This window comes from Equus caballus, chromosome 5 (assembly GCF_041296265.1).
Source record: "Equus caballus isolate H_3958 breed thoroughbred chromosome 5, TB-T2T, whole genome shotgun sequence".
In the NCBI taxonomy this organism is placed as follows: domain Eukaryota; kingdom Metazoa; phylum Chordata; class Mammalia; order Perissodactyla; family Equidae; genus Equus; species Equus caballus.
Window position 1 is genome coordinate 39,802,036 of NC_091688.1, and position 14,884 is coordinate 39,816,919.

At 49.6% G+C, this 14,884-nt stretch overlaps 1 protein-coding gene across 3 annotated transcripts; it reads right to left on the reverse strand.

The window, feature by feature from the left end:
* Window positions 1-1,087: 1,087 nt before the first annotated feature.
* Window positions 1,088-14,207, reverse strand: LOC102147466 (SLAM family member 8). Of its 3 annotated transcripts, none has more exons than XM_070267016.1 (6): window positions 13,973-14,207; window positions 12,322-12,427; window positions 8,436-8,819; window positions 5,620-5,916; window positions 4,184-4,314; window positions 1,088-3,626 (listed from the first exon to the last, which is right to left on the reverse strand). In XM_070267016.1, the coding sequence occupies exons 1-5, from the start codon at window positions 14,084-14,086 to the stop codon at window positions 4,199-4,201; spliced, it is 1,017 nt and encodes a 338-aa protein (XP_070123117.1). In that variant the 5' UTR covers window positions 14,087-14,207; the 3' UTR covers window positions 1,088-3,626; window positions 4,184-4,198. The 3 variants fall into 3 exon arrangements, with proteins under 3 accessions (XP_070123117.1, XP_070123118.1, XP_005610286.2); XM_070267017.1 differs by having other exon boundaries at window positions 12,322-12,439; window positions 13,973-14,120; XM_005610229.4 differs by lacking the exon at window positions 12,322-12,427 and having other exon boundaries at window positions 13,973-14,189.
* Between the last annotated feature and the right edge of the window lie 677 nt (window positions 14,208-14,884).

Below are 14,884 nucleotides of genomic sequence, written 5' to 3' on the forward strand. Positions count from 1 at the left end.
CGAAGCAGAGCATGCAAACTTAACTGCTACACCACCGGGCAGGCCTCTGGATGAAATTTGGAAAACATACATTAAATGGTTAAGACAAAACTAAGGACACTGAGGCTACTGTAATAATCCAGGTGAGAAATGATGGTCCTTTGAACAGGGGGATGGTGAAAGGTATTGTGTTGAATATATGAAAATAAATATTTGAATATATATATCGAATGAAAAGATACCAGTATCTGCTAATAGATTGTGGGGTATGAGGAAAAGAATGAAGTCAAATATGACACCAAGGTTTTGTGGCCAGAACAAATGGTTGGATTGAGGTGACATTTCTGGGATGGGAAACTGCATGGGCAGCATGTTTGGGGAGTTTTAAGTTAGACGTGTCAAGCTGGAGACACCTGTTATACATGCGAGTGAAGATGGCCAGTAAACAGTTGGAAATATATAATGTGGAGTCCAGGGGAGGGATCACATCTGTGAGTCCCTTTTGCCACATAAGGTCATAAAGTCACAGGTTCTGGGGATTAGTGTGTGGCCATAACATCCCATCAGCTGCGTGTTGCTGTGAGGGTGAAAGCTACGTCACTGGTATTTCAAACACCAGCAGCGTCACCATGGTGGGCAAGTTTCAGTGGGTCTTCCAGACTAAGACAGACAAGGAAGAAGGACCTGGCCACCCACTCCCAAAATAAATGGCCATGAAAACCCTATGAAGAGCAGCAGAGCATTGCCTGATACAGCATCACAAGATGAAAGGATGGTGTGAAAAAGACCAGGCAGAGATCCACTCTGCTGTACCAAGGTCTATAGGAGTTGGAATTGGCTCAATGGCACTAATAAGAAAGGACAAAACCTGGTTCATTACAGGCTTTGAAAGCCCTGTTCTCTTCCTTTTTTTTTCAATTCCTTCCTTTGGGTGGGATTGGAAGGGTCAGTGGGTAGTCATTGCTCCTGGGCTGATGGGGATTGACACCCAGCCATAACCAATCACCTGGGATGCCAGTAAGGAGATGTTGTAGGGGAGGAAGACATTTCCCCTACCCACTGTGGGTTCTTCTGGCTGGAGAATGAATTAAATTCACATGAGACAGAATACCAGGAGAAAATTAAACAAAGCTTTATTACATGTATACATGGGAGAGGCTCAGGCAACCTGAGCAACTTGCCAAAATGGCCGAAGCGACTACCTTAAATATCCCCCTCAGCTAAAGACAAAGGAGGATGTTGGTGGTTGGGGGAGTCAGTTACAGTACGTTACCAGACAAGTACAGTAAACAGGATGCAGATTTAAATCCTTACCTATGGCATTGATTAAGAGTTTCTAGAGATAAGGTCATCCCCCCTTCTTCCAGGTACAGAGAGGGAGACACCTTTACAGATGGAGATTTCCTTTACAATGTAAAGGTCTCTTAACAAAGGGTAAGTAAATTCTACTTTTAAGAGTTGCTTTCCTGTCTGTAGTTTTTAAAAGTAACCAGCCCACAATAATCCAAATGCCAAAGAGACATATCTTGGGGTGGCCAATTCCAGTCCCCCACAATGTCATCTTTTTCTCTCTCAGCTTTCTGCTCAGCCTGAGGAAAAAGAGGTCAGAAACAGCCTTATTATGGATCCCCCTACTCCTCCCTTATCCATGCGCCATCCAGCAGGCTCCTAGCATTGCTTCATAATGCTCAAGCCTGTAGCTCAGAACTTTGCTCTGAGGTCAGGGATGAAGCAGCTCAGCTGAGCTAACTGGGAGGAGAACCAAGAGACCCAGGAATCTAGGCCAGCAGACCAGGTTCCAGAGGTCATAGCACCACTGAGTCCCTCTGACCAAAGAGCTGAGATCCTAGGCAGCAGGCAGAGGCTTTGAGGAAGTGAAGATCCCCATGCAGGGGAGAAGCTCCCACACACCACAGTGCAGGCTGCATCAGGTCCTCAGGCAATGTGAGGTTGGAGGTCGGGTGCGGAATCCTCACCTCAGATCTCTGGGCCAGGGAGTCATGAGAGCTCATCGACAGGGTCATGGGAGGTCATCATGTCCATCCTTGCTTCCACATGGACCCAGCACCAGAAAGACCTGCGGCAGCCTCTGTGCTCTTGGTCTCAGTCTGCTGAGCTCCTGTGGAAGGAAGGGTGGCCCAGACCCTTCACAGAGACAGGTACTTGTCTTCTTGGTCCTGGTCTCCTACAGCCCTGACACCCTCCTGAGGAGTCCCAGGTTAGTCCAGCAGAGAAGACTCATGACTAATCCAGGGCAGACTGTGGCAGTGGCCTTAGTTATGTCCAAGGCATTTGAAAAAGACAGATGTTGGAGAGACCACTTCTAATATGTAGATGGAAAGAAGATGTAGAAGGGACTTTGAAGAAAAAGAATGGGAGGAAAAAAGAGTAGTCAATCAAAAAATGAATCTAAGATGTAAGGGGCCCAAAAGGAAATTACAGTGATTTGTGGTTCATAGTCTCAACCTTTGGAACCAGACAGGATCCATGGAACACGTGACTTGGAAGGAGGCTTCAGACAGGATGGTAATATTTCAATAGACAGGGATGGGAGCAAGGAACAGGGAGAAGGAAATGTCATTCTAGACACAGGGATGTCAGTGAGCAAAGAGGGGCTGACCCAGGGGCTGAGGTTGTGGGGGGCTGAGGGTCAGCTGAAGAGTCTGGAGATGGCTAGTTCAGACCTTCCCACAAGCTTCACCGCTCAGACCCCACAGCAGCCCCATGAAGGAGGGTGGGAGCACACTGCTCATCCATTCTAACCACCAAGTGCCCCTATCCAAGACAGGGGAAGAGCAGAAGCTATTTTCCAAAGAATGTAACTCCCCACCTTGGGCCTCTGGAGTCATTTTCTGAGAAACAGAACACTTGAAAGGGCCTGAAACAATAACAATTCCTCTTCCTGCTCCACAGGGAAGTGGGTTTGGGACCCATGGGGTGATGCTGAGGCTGAGGTCCATGTTAGCACAGGTGGCCAAGAACAAGGACTCTGGTCAGTATATAATGTACACTAGACACACTCCCCAACACAAACACACACTGCCCAACACCCCCAAGGGAGCCCTCCACAAGCTGCAAAGGAAGCCTCGGGCCAGTCCCTTTGTGGGCTCCAACCCACCCATGCTGCCTCCATGGACCCCTAACCCAGCCAGCACCAAGGCCCTCACTCCCTACTTTGTAATATGGTCAACACCTCTACAGAGTCTCCGCACTTGGTCTCATGTTCTCAGAAAGACACACAGTAGACGTTGTGGGGATTAACAAGCACCATCAGGAGGGTCTCCTTTGGGAAGCTTCAGGAGGATACGGGTCAGGAGCCGAGTCAATGACAGGGAATGAACACTTGTCCTGCAGGGGTGAGGGTCTTGAGTGGGAGGGTAGCTTGGGGAGGTGGCAGGGGAAGTGGCATGGCCACATGTACCCAGGGAGTTGAGGACACAAAGGGCAGATCAGAGGCAGAAGAAGCTGGACTAGAGCTGGAAGAGGCAGATGTCTGCAAGGATCAAACTCAGCATGGAGGTGTCCTAGGAATGCTGATTCTCCTGCTTTCTCCAATTAAATTATCTTCATGGGCTGGCCTGGCTTCTGGACCTCACTGCAGACAGTAGTGAAAGGCTCCTTGCTTCTAGATGTCATTCATCTAGACCCTAGAAATGCAAGACAGAAGGTTCCTAGAACAGCTGCGGGATAGAGAGGCCCCAGAGGGACCCTATGGAACCAATGCCGCTGACATGAACTGCATGGGAATTCCCGCAGAGTACCGAGCACCACACTGGCCCCAGTTGTAAATTTTCTTAGAAAATACCAGAGACTATCTGGAAAGAGTTAAAGACACAGCAGGGCCAGAAATGCCAAGACCCAGGCACCTGGGAGAACTGGGAGAGCCCAGTTGGGCACTGCTCCAAGCTCTCATCTTCTCCCTGCCCCCTCGAGACTCCTGCTGGCTTAGCTCTGCACAGTGGATGTCACCATCGTGGTTCCTGTGTTCCTCCTGCAATTCTGCACCTGAGTCATACATGGAGTGGAGCTTGAATCTGGGCCTTGGAAACCTGTACCCTCCCCCACTGCTATGAGCCCCAAGGCCACTCTACAGATCATCCCCTCCACAGGGACGTTCCCTGAGCAGTAAAATGCAGGAGAAAGGGAGCCGAGGGCCCAGTGGGGGAGGAGAGGTACTGAGCCAGAAAAGAGAAGTGCAACCTGCCTCTTTCAGTCTCCGTCATCTTCTTCCCAGTGTCTTCCAAAGGCACAGTCCAGCCCCGAGGATCAACAGCACGGCCACGATGGTCCCTAGGATGGCTCGTAGGGGGCCAACAGTAGCATGTCCATGTGAATCTGTTTCCCTCACACAAAGAGAGTGAAGAAAGTTAAGGCAAGAGGGAACTTGAGATACCCATTGCCAAGGAGAGATAGAGAGAGCAGATGGAGAAGTTTGAAGGTCCTGGGTCAGAAGCTGAAGAGGCAGGAGCATGGAGATTCATTCATTCAACCAGTTCCTGAGCTCCTGCTTGCTGCCTGGGATACTGAGATGGACAAGACTGGGTCCACGCCCTTGGAGCTCGTCACCCAGCAGGGAAGACTGAGAGAATAACAAAGTCTGCCAGCCAGAGGGATCACAGTGCAATAGAGGTTTACACCTTGCACATAGGTCTTCAGGGAAGGGCATCCCAGAGGAGGTGATGGGTAACCTGAGTCTTGAGGGAGGAATAGGAGTTTACCAGATACTCAGGGTGGGCAGGACATTCCAGGAGGGAGGAGCACCATATTGAGGACATGGCAGTGTCAAAGAGCCAGCCCCTGGGAAGTTGCCAGCACCCCACTGGGGCAGGCAAGAGAGGGACAGGGCAGGAAGGAGCCAGGCAGAAAGATCAGAGGAAAGCAGGAGTCTGCTCTCAGAGGGTCTAGTGGGTCACACTGAGTGCTGAACTTTATCTGAGGGTCCAGTACGGGGGTGCGGGTAGGGTCACAGGGGGTTTTCTGTGATGCTGACACATCAGATCCCTCCAGAAGCTCATGGAGGGTAGGTTAGAGGGGCAAGGCTGCACTCAGGGGTACCAGGTCATCCGTTCATTCAGTGGGACACTGTGTACAAACTGTGCCAGAAGCTGTGCTTGGCACAGGGATTCAGAGGAGAAGAAGACAGGACCCTGCCCTCAAGGTGCTCCAGGCTCTGGAGGAGACAGGTACAATACAGAGCATTGCCGCTCAGTAGGGGGCCAGGGACCCTCCTCAAAGGTGATGTTGGAGGGCAGGATGGCTACAGCCCCTGCAGGGCCCTGTGCAAAATGAGATGAGGAGCCCTGTGTTCAGAGATTGTCAGAAATTTCAAGATGGCCACCGCAGAGCTTTAAACCCAGCACAGCACTCTGCATTCCCTGTAGAGGACGGGTCGGGTGGGAGAGGTGCTGGACAGCTGCTGCCCACCAACAGAGGCAAGAGGTGAGAGGCACAGACGTGAGAGTCATTTAAGAACAGAAACAAGTTAGATGTGCACCCCCCGCCCCAGACTCCAGTAGGTCGTGACCAGGTGGGGGTGGTGCTGATAAACATGGTGGGGAGAAAAACCCAGAATCTTCAGACCCCAGTGCTCCCTGAGCTCCGACAGTGCCCTCCCCACCACCAATGGCAGGTTGTACTCACCACGGGCACAGACCTCCCCAAGGGCTGAGGTGACAGCTTTCTGGTCCTCAGAGTTGCTGACCACACAGGTGAGGCTGGCATTGGGCTGGTGCAGAGGCAGGCTCACAGCCAGGGTCCAGGACTTGGGGGCTGGTCCTGGTGTCCCTTTCTGTTCCAGCTCCCCGGGGAGGCCCTTGCTTTCCCAGGTCACATTCAGGTCCTCTGTGACCCCAGCAGCCCTGCACTCTAAGATGATGCTGCACCAGCGTGGTGTGATGGACAGTGACTGGACCAGGATCTGGGGAAGGGGCACAGGCTCTGCGGTAGGAGGGATGAGAGAATGGAGCCTCACATGAGTGGAGAACATTACAATTGCCACATTCTCACCCATTATCTCACCGAAGCTCTGTCTTCCTCCCTCTAGGAAGGGGAGACATTTTATAGATGAAATAGAATTTATCCAAAGCTAAATATGTAGTAAGAGACAAGAAAGAAGGGAGCCAATGAGTTAAGCCTTATGTGACTGCACTAGACTGAGCAAATCTTGAAGTCTCCCTCAAGAACATAAAGCCAGCACTCCAACTACCCAAGATCCTTCATTTTTAGAAAATGGGTCTTTCCTAGAAGGAGAAGTCGGGAGTGAAGGACTTGCCCTGGTCCAGGGCTCTCACTCTGTTTCTCCTGCTGAGATGATGCCTGGACTACACAGCCCACAGTGAACAAGAACATCTGTCCAGCTCTGGGAGTCCAGAGAAAGGCCCTATGCACCCAAAAGTGCAGACATTTCTGGAAGATGCGGTGGTAGCCACTAGGAATGACAATCCCGAGTGTGGTTAGAATGTGCCACTGAACTTGTGGTACACAGAGGAACAGAAGTGACAGGTTTACAAGCCAGTCATAGAAATCCCATGGGAACCTGAAGCTGTCAAAGCCACTCTCTGTAGGAGGGTATTTCTCTATGCAGAGGAGCTGTAGGGTAAGAAAGAGGGGCTAAATGAGGTCTTCAGAAGTGTGGCAGGCTAGACTTGCTCCTACATCTATGGAGGCTCTTAGGGCTGGATTTTGTGAGCGAGGCTGGCCTCGGGCTGAGGCTGAGGAAGAGCAGAGGGAATAGGGAGGATGAACTACACGTGATTTCTGAATTACGGCAGGCAGAACAGTGCCCCCCGCCCAAAGATGTCCACATCCTAATCCTCAGGACCTGTGAATATGTTAGGTTAATGGCAAAGGGGAAGTAAGGTAATAGATAGAATTAAGGCTGCTGATCAGCTGACATTAAAATAGGGAGATTATTCTGGATTATCTGGTTGAGACCTATGTAATCACAAGGGTCCTCAAGAGTGGAAGAAGGAAGGAGAGTTCAGAGGAGGCAATGTGAGGAGGACTCGTCCCACCATTGCTGCCTTGAAGACAGACAAAGGTGGTCAAGAGCTAGGAATGCAGTCAGCCACTAGAAGGCGGAAAAGGCAAGAAAGTGTTTCTCCCCTGGCTCCTGCAGAAAGGAACACGCCCTGCCAACACCCTGACTTGAGCCCAGTGAGACCCGTGTCTGACTTCTGACCTACATACAGCACAGCAAGATAATAAACTTGTGTTGATTTAAGCCACCAAGTCCCCCTTATCACTGGTTTCATTTTCTGCAGTTTCATTTACCCACAGTCAACCAGTCTGAAAATATTAGATGGAAAATTTCAGAAACAAAAAACTCATGTTTTAAATTGCATGCTGTTCTGAATAACGTGTTGAAATCTCGCATCATCTCACTCCCTCCCACCTGGGATGTGAATCATCCCTTTGTCCGGTGTATCCCTTTGCCCAGTGTAGCTGTATGGGCTACCCACCCGTTAGTCACTTAGTAGACGTCTCAGCTATCAGATGACTGTGGCGTTATTCCAGTGCTTGTGCTCAAGTAACCCGTATTTTACTTAGTAAGGACCCCAAAGCACAAGAGCAGCAGTGCTGGCGATTCAGATAGACCAAGGAGAAGTCATGAAGTGCTTCCTTTAACTGAAAAGGTGAAAGTTCTTGACTTCATAAAGGAAGGAAAAAAATAGAATGCCAGGTTGCTAAGATCTACAGTAACTTTTACTACAGTGTGCTGCTCTAATTGTTCTTTTTTTTTTTTTTTTTTTTTTGCCTTTCATCTTCACATCCCCCCGGTACGTAGTTGTATATTTTACTTGTGGGTCCTTCTAGTTGTGGAATTTGGGATGCCGCCTCAGCATGGCCTGATGAGTGGTGCTATGTCTGTACCCGGGATCTGTACTTGTGAAACCCTGGGCCGCCGAAGTGGAGCACACGAACTTAACCACCCGGCCACGGTGCCAGCCCTAATTGTTCTATTTTATCATTACTTATTGTACATCTCTTACTATGCCTCTTTTATAAATTACACTTTATCATAGGTATGTATGAATAGGGAAAACATAGTATATATAGGGTTCAGTACTACCCACGGTTTCAAGCATCCACTGGGGTCTGGAACGTATCCCCCACGGATAGGGAGAACTACCGTAATGTGTTCTAGCAGCAATAGAAAACTAACACATAAATAAGTCAACTTAATCCTCTAAAGAACATTAAATGTTATGGCAAAAATTTCATTTCCCCCAAACTTCCATTTTCCTCTCCCAAAACACTGAAGTGACTTTATCCCTGGTGTGAATCTCAGCTCTGCTCCCCATTTGTGCTGAACCCACTTATCCTAATTTCAAGGGAGAAAATAGAGCCTGAAGGCTGGCATTGGGAAGGAGTGCTGCAAAATGGGGCCCGTGTGACACTCTTAGGTACAAAAGAAGGTCATAGCCATGGGATTGAGGTGAGGGGGTGTCACGTACCATAGACAGTGAGGTAGAAAATCTGGCTAGATTCCATTCCCCCAGTTAAGCTGGCTCGAGCCCGGTACTGCCCACTGTCATCACGCGTCAAGTTCTCAATCCTCAGGGACGTCATGTTGGGCACATGGACCCTCTGCTTGTATTTGTCCTCAAGGCAGACCCAGGTTAGAGTCCCTTCTGACCCATTATGGACTCGTAGGATGACTGTGTAATTTACGTCAGGGCCAAAGCCCCACGAGATCTCCTCCAGCTTGGTTCCTGGTTCCTTGATCACATGAAACAACACAGACCCTCCATGGATCTCCTTCAAGGGAACGTGGACTCCAGAATCCTGAACTCCAGCACCATGTGCTCCAGAACTCTTGACCCCAGTGCTGCAGACACCTAGGGCATTGGGAACAGGAACGTGAGTGTTTTTTGATCAAGGATAAAAGAGAGAACCACAGAACCCATCTTTTTAATGAAATCCTTCCAATACACTCCCTTGATTCTTGGAAGGCAGCCTAGTACAAAGAATTTGAAGCAACTCTGGAATCAAGTCCTGGTTTCAGTGCAGTGTAACCTTAAACAGGTTACTTAAAGTCACTAACCTGCAGTCAGGTTCTATACCTGCCTCAAAATGATAGTGTGAATTAAATGAGCTCAGGGATCAAAAGTACCAGCACATTTTCCAGCACAGACTAAGTGCATATCTGTAGGAGGCAACTTCTAAAATTGGTCCAACGAGCCCTCCTTCTTCAGCTTTACACCCTTGGTAACCACCTAGCCCTGGAGTGTGGTCTGACCTGGTGACTTGCTTCTAAAGAACAGGATACAGCAAAGGTGATGGGATGTCACTTAGCGATGTGAGCTTATACAAGACTGCGACCCGTCTTTCTCGCACTCTCTCTCTCCCTCAGTCTGATGGAGCCAGCTGCCATGTTGTCAGCTGCCCTGTGGAGAGGCCCACACAGCGAGGAACTGAGGGCAGCCTCCAGCCAACAGCCAGGGAGGAACTGAGGCCCTCAGTCCAACAGCCACAGGAACTGCATCCTATCAGCAATAACACGAGTGAGCTCGGAAGCAGATTCTTCCCAGCTGAGCCTTGAGCTGACTGCAGCGCCCCCCCACCCCCACCCAAGGCCTTGATTTCACTCTCAGAGACCCTGAGCCAGAGAACCAGCTAAACCACCCCTGGATCCTGACCCACAGAAGCTGTGAGGCTGTACATGGTATTGTTTTAAGGCACAAGTTTTCGAGTAACAGGTTACACAGCAATGGATAACGAATACAATAACAAGGTTGCTCTCCCTTCCCCTTCCTTCCAGGCAGTGTAGTAGTCAGGACGGGCTGGGCTCTGGTAACAAATAATTACAGTGCCTCAGGGTCTTAGAAAAGGGGAGTTTATATCCTACACCACATGTCCCCTGAGAGAGGGAGGGAGGGGACCTGTCACACGTGGTGGAGGCTCCACCACCTTGTAGCTGCACCACATGAAATCCACAGTGTCCTCACAGCCTCTCAGTCCCACCTCAGAGGATGTTTTATTGAAACGTGCTGAGGGGTCAGACTGGGTGATCTAGTACAACAGGTGGTCTAAAGCTTGGACTTCAGAGCCAGCGAGACTAAAGTTGAGGCCAGGTCTCCATTTCCTGGCTGTGTAGGCTTGAACTGTTATTGAACCTCTCGGCCTTCACTTTCTCACCTGTGAAATGGAAAGGATGACAGTGCTCACCTCACAGAATTATTGTGGGGATTTAAGAAGATAAAACTCTCAGCACAGTGCTCAATAATTGATCCATACGTGTGTTCCATCTCATTATGATGATGATGATTCTTGACCAAGCCTACCTGGGATCAGAGCCAGACATTCCCAGGTCCGAGGGTGGTGCCCTTTCCTCTCCCCTAGCTGCTCCTCTAAGGGGTCTCGCCCTGGATACAGGGCTGGGCTCAGACACCCGTGGGTGAAATCCCATAGGTGGCTGTAGGGAGTCGAAGTCCAGCCAGGGCCTTCTTGTTTACCAAAGGCCCCAGACTGAAAGGAAATTTATCTCTGTGTCCACAGCAGCTGGATTCCATGGCCACTGTCAAATCCCATCTTAGCAGATACGGGAGGACATCTGTGCTACAGGGGACGGTGGTAAAGATGGAGGAAGGACAGGCTACATGTTATCCCAAGCTTGGGTTGAAAAAATTACTATTATCAACTCTATTTGGTGTGGGCATTTTCCCCTTTCTTTAGTGAGTTGCTTTGTAATTGTAAAGGCATTATGTGTTCATAGAAAACTATTATATGGATTATGGAGTTGATTCAAGTAAAAATTCAAAGAATGCCTCGGCACAGAGGTAAGTACTGTTATTGATGTGTATCCTTCCAGATTTTCTCTATGTAACCACAATTGCCATAAACCCTGTAAACACAGGTCACCTGTTTGTACATTCATTCCAGCATTCTGATGGCCTGTGTGGGCGTGGCCTCGGACTCTTCCTTTGAACAGGCTGTGACAGCCTCCTGGTTCCCTCATTAATTAATGAATGAAATAAAATCACTCTTTAACACCTCAGTCAATCACGGCATTCTGAGTTAATCTCATGTTGAAATATGCAATTTGGGGTACAACAATGTACACTAACCATAAGCGCTCTATCTAACCTGGGGCTCAAAGGAACATCCTGTTCCAATGGGGAAATGTGCAGATGGACGAACTGAGAGACAGCATTTCAGTCTCCAGGGAGGCACCTTCCTAAGGGATTTTCACAGTAATTCTGACCAAATTATGTTTATCTATTCCCCCCTCCCCACCCCCAGCATTTGGTAAGATGGGGTCAGCACCAGGGGAACAGAGAAAAAGAAGCTGATATTTTCGGCATCACAGACAGAAACTGAGAAGCTCTGGCCGAGGTTCTCAGTCACTGCCTCTGAACAGCACAGCTGCAGCGAGCTTTCCTGAGCAGGGTTTGCAGATGGAGTTCCACACACTGTGGCGAAGGAGATGATGTCCTTCCAGGTGGTCAGAGATCCCTCTTGGGAGCAGAGACACAGAAAACAGAGGGCAAGGTTGGATCTCAAAGATAAGGCTTGAAGAGGAGGATTCACTCCTTCCTTGGAGGGCTGAGGAGGTGACCACAGGGACTTCCTGGGGTCTTCTCTTTGAAGGTGCCCTAAACAGGCTCACCAGCTGGCAATCACTGTCAGGCCACTTGAGTAGGACAGGACAGGATGAAGAGACAGAGCAGCGGCCTTGAAGTAGCCACAGGAGAGACCTGTCTGGGTGGACTCAGGAATCTCATCCCCTTAGAGGGGATCTGCCTAGGCCCTCCTTTCACAGAGGAGGAGGCTCCCTGGTGGGTGACCTTGTCGTGGGTCACGCAGGGCAGAGCCAGACCTGGAGCCTGGGTCTCCTTTCTGCCCACCCAGGGCTTCTCCCCTGCAGGAGCTGCCCACCAGCTCCCCCACCCTTTCCCTGCCCTCCCCAGGACTCCTCCGTGCCAGCACTGCTGTCTGATCCCAGGATCTGAGCAGGTCCCAGAGTCTCACCCTCCAACTTCCCTCTCCCGGGAAAGGGATGCAAGACTTACAGGGGTAGCGGAGCAGGGGCTTCTGGCTAGGGGAGGGTTAAACAGCAGCCCAGCCTGACTCCCCACTTTCTAGAGAGGAGGGACCCAGGGAGAGAGGAGTCTCAGCCCTCAGGCTGCAGGGAGGATTGGCCCCTGAAGCTGCGTGGGGAGCACCAGCTGAGAGGAAGATGGACGAAGACTTAGAAAGAGAAGGAAGGCAGCAAGAGCTCTCTGGGCCACAAAGGATGTAATCCTGAACAAGGAAATAAAGCCATGGGAGAGCATGCTAATAAACAAGCTAGAGTTCAAATCCAGTGAAATAACATAAAATTTAACACTGAAAAATCACCATAAAATGTTGTCCATTTTTGTGACACTTCCTCCTTTTTTTCTTCCTCCATCCTTCTCTCTCCATCTCTGTTTTTCTTCCTACTATTATCTTCCAAACCCAGGGCCTATGGAGAAAGCTGTATATAATTCAACATATTTCTCCATTTAAATAAATTGAAGAGGTGGAGAAAACTGACATTTTACTGTTGACACTACATTACCTGGTTAAAGGGGTCTAATGCAAAGCTCATCACGAATTCAAGACAGCCTGTGTCCAAATGCTCTCTAATCCACTAAATTTAACATAATTCCCTGCAAATTCATATGTGGCTGGGATATTACAACAAGAAAATGTAGTAAACCTTTCACAGCTTTAACCTGAATTCATAATTCACTAGTTATTATTATTTTCCCATTAGTTCTTTCTTTAATTTCATTATACATAACATAACATATACATAACATAAAACATAAAATCTCCGATAAAGTCATACATGAGATACTCGGGCTTCCTTAGGACAGTCTTTTTTTCAGTTTCCTTTTTGGTTAACCCTCCCCCTCTCTCCCTCCCCCTCCTTTCTCTCCTCCTCAAGTTCACTCTCTCTGGAAACCCACCTTAGCAGTCTGCTGTTTCCTTCCACGTTTTCTCCATTTATAAACATGTGGGCACACAGACACCCTTAAATTTTGAAGGCTCCTGTTCATTTACAAAATTAGATTTCATGGTATTCATCCTCCTGCATCTTGCTCGTGGAAATCCATGCCTCTGAACTCATGGAAATTGGAAATCCCACCCGACAACTGGTACATTTGGTTTTTTATCCTCCGTGTTATCCCATGGTACAGATAGCCCTCAGTTTGTACAATGATTCCCGAACTGCTGGTGCCTCCTGTGTTTCCAGGGTTTGTCTCTAAAGAACTGCTTTCAGTCCGGGGTCTCCAGGACCTGAGTCACATTTGTCAGTGGAGGGAGATGAAACCCACAGGCAGGAAAAAGGCATCCTCCTAGAGGATTCACTTTACACTAAGATAAATGCTTCCTAACATTTAAGATGAAAACTAACACTGTACTGGAATGCAAAATTCACAAGTAATTTGAAGTTAAAGGTGAGACTCCCAGGGACTCTCTCCTTGGTGCTTGGAGCTGAGCCCCAAACCCAGGCACAGAGTGCTCGTTCACTCTCCCTTTTCAGAAGAGAAGTCCAACAAGTCCAGACTGGAGTTGGTTCCTCCAGTTCAGGCACAGGGCTGCCAGGTCAGCCCCTACTCTACAGGACAGCTGCAGAGGCTGGCAGGGCCTCTCTGAGTTCCACACCAGGGGTACCCCGTTCCCACCCTCTTTGTCCCCAGGAGCAGCTTCTTTCTATGTCTCCATCCCTCTCCCCAGGCAGCTCCAGGCTCTCCTGGCTTCCCTGTCATTGCAGCAGAAGTGGCCTCACCTCCCTGTTAATGGTCCCCTTAATACGGCCAAGGTCGCCCTAGCTCAGGTTTTCCAGACTCCCCACAACCAAAATACCATTGGTTCTTTCTGTTCACCCATGGACAGTGCATTTTCTAAATTATAAGAGTTGTTTGGTCTTTTGTTCACCAAAGACAGCAGACAGGAAAGGGAGAACCTGCCCCCCTGCTCCACCCTGCTGCCCTCCCTCCCAGGAGCCCAGGCCACTCACTGAGGAGGAGGCTGCTGAAGCCCAGGAGCCAGGAGGCCCAGCAGAGGCGGGGGTCTTCTGAGCAGGGCCCCATCGCAGGCTGCCTGCCAGCCTGTCCCACTGCAGAGGAAGCATCCAGGAGTCAGAGACAACAGCAGAGGGAAAGCTTCACTCAGACAAGCTGCTTATGCTCTTCCCTCCCCAGGGGCGGAGCAAAGTGTTAGTTCTGGGATCGCAGCCCAATAGTTAGAGTAACTCATTCAGCTCTTTCATATCATCCCCAGCACCTACAGTAGGACCTCGATCATGAGTGCAGAATCAATTATAAACAGCCTCACTCTGTGATATGCCAGGCACTGTGTTGGAGAGACCCCTCCCTGTGGCAAAATGAGCTCAGTGATCTCACCCTTTCCACCCCTACACCCACTGGAAGCCCTCCCCTGCTTCTCCCGTCAACAGCCTGCCCCAGGCAGCCCTGCCCACCAGTGCCAGTGTGGTCAGCTCACAGGTCACTCTGTTACAGCCAGGCAGGACTAAGCCTCTCCCGTCCTCTGTCCCCATACCATTGAATGAGTCAAATTTTCACTCAGATTTTCCACAAATTTCAATTGTCAGTCACCTAAGTTAGAAGCTCTGAGCAAAAAAGCAAAGCTCTTTGTGTGAAGTGTCAAATCCCCACACCCCCAATGCACATGTTGCCGTTTGCCTATTGCTTGCACCTACATGGCTTTCTCAGCGGCCACTAGTGCTAGTGATGCTCCCCACACAGGGCGTAGACTAACCTCTACAGAAACTGACAGGCTCTTAGCTGCATCACAACCAGGCTTTTCCTCTAAGCCTCTGCCAGCCCTGCTCCCGCTAACACAGAGCAGCAGGGACAGAGACTCACACACTCCTCCTGGCCACAGCCTCTGCTGCCTCAGACTCGTCGTC

Excerpts from the sequence above, each read along its gene's own strand:
- LOC102147466 (XM_070267016.1), bottom strand. The coding sequence starts at position 14,086 with ATGCTTCCTCTGCAGTGGGACAGGCTGGCAGGCAGCCTGCGATGGGGC. Across the intron at positions 8,820-12,321 it reads AAAATGGACAACATTTTATG|GTGTCTGCAGCACTGGGGTC; the intron begins GTGATTTTTCAG and ends CCAATGCCCTAG. Across the intron at positions 4,315-5,619 it reads TGGGGAGGTCTGTGCCCGTG|ATTCACATGGACATGCTACT; the intron begins GTGAGTACAACC and ends TGAGGGAAACAG.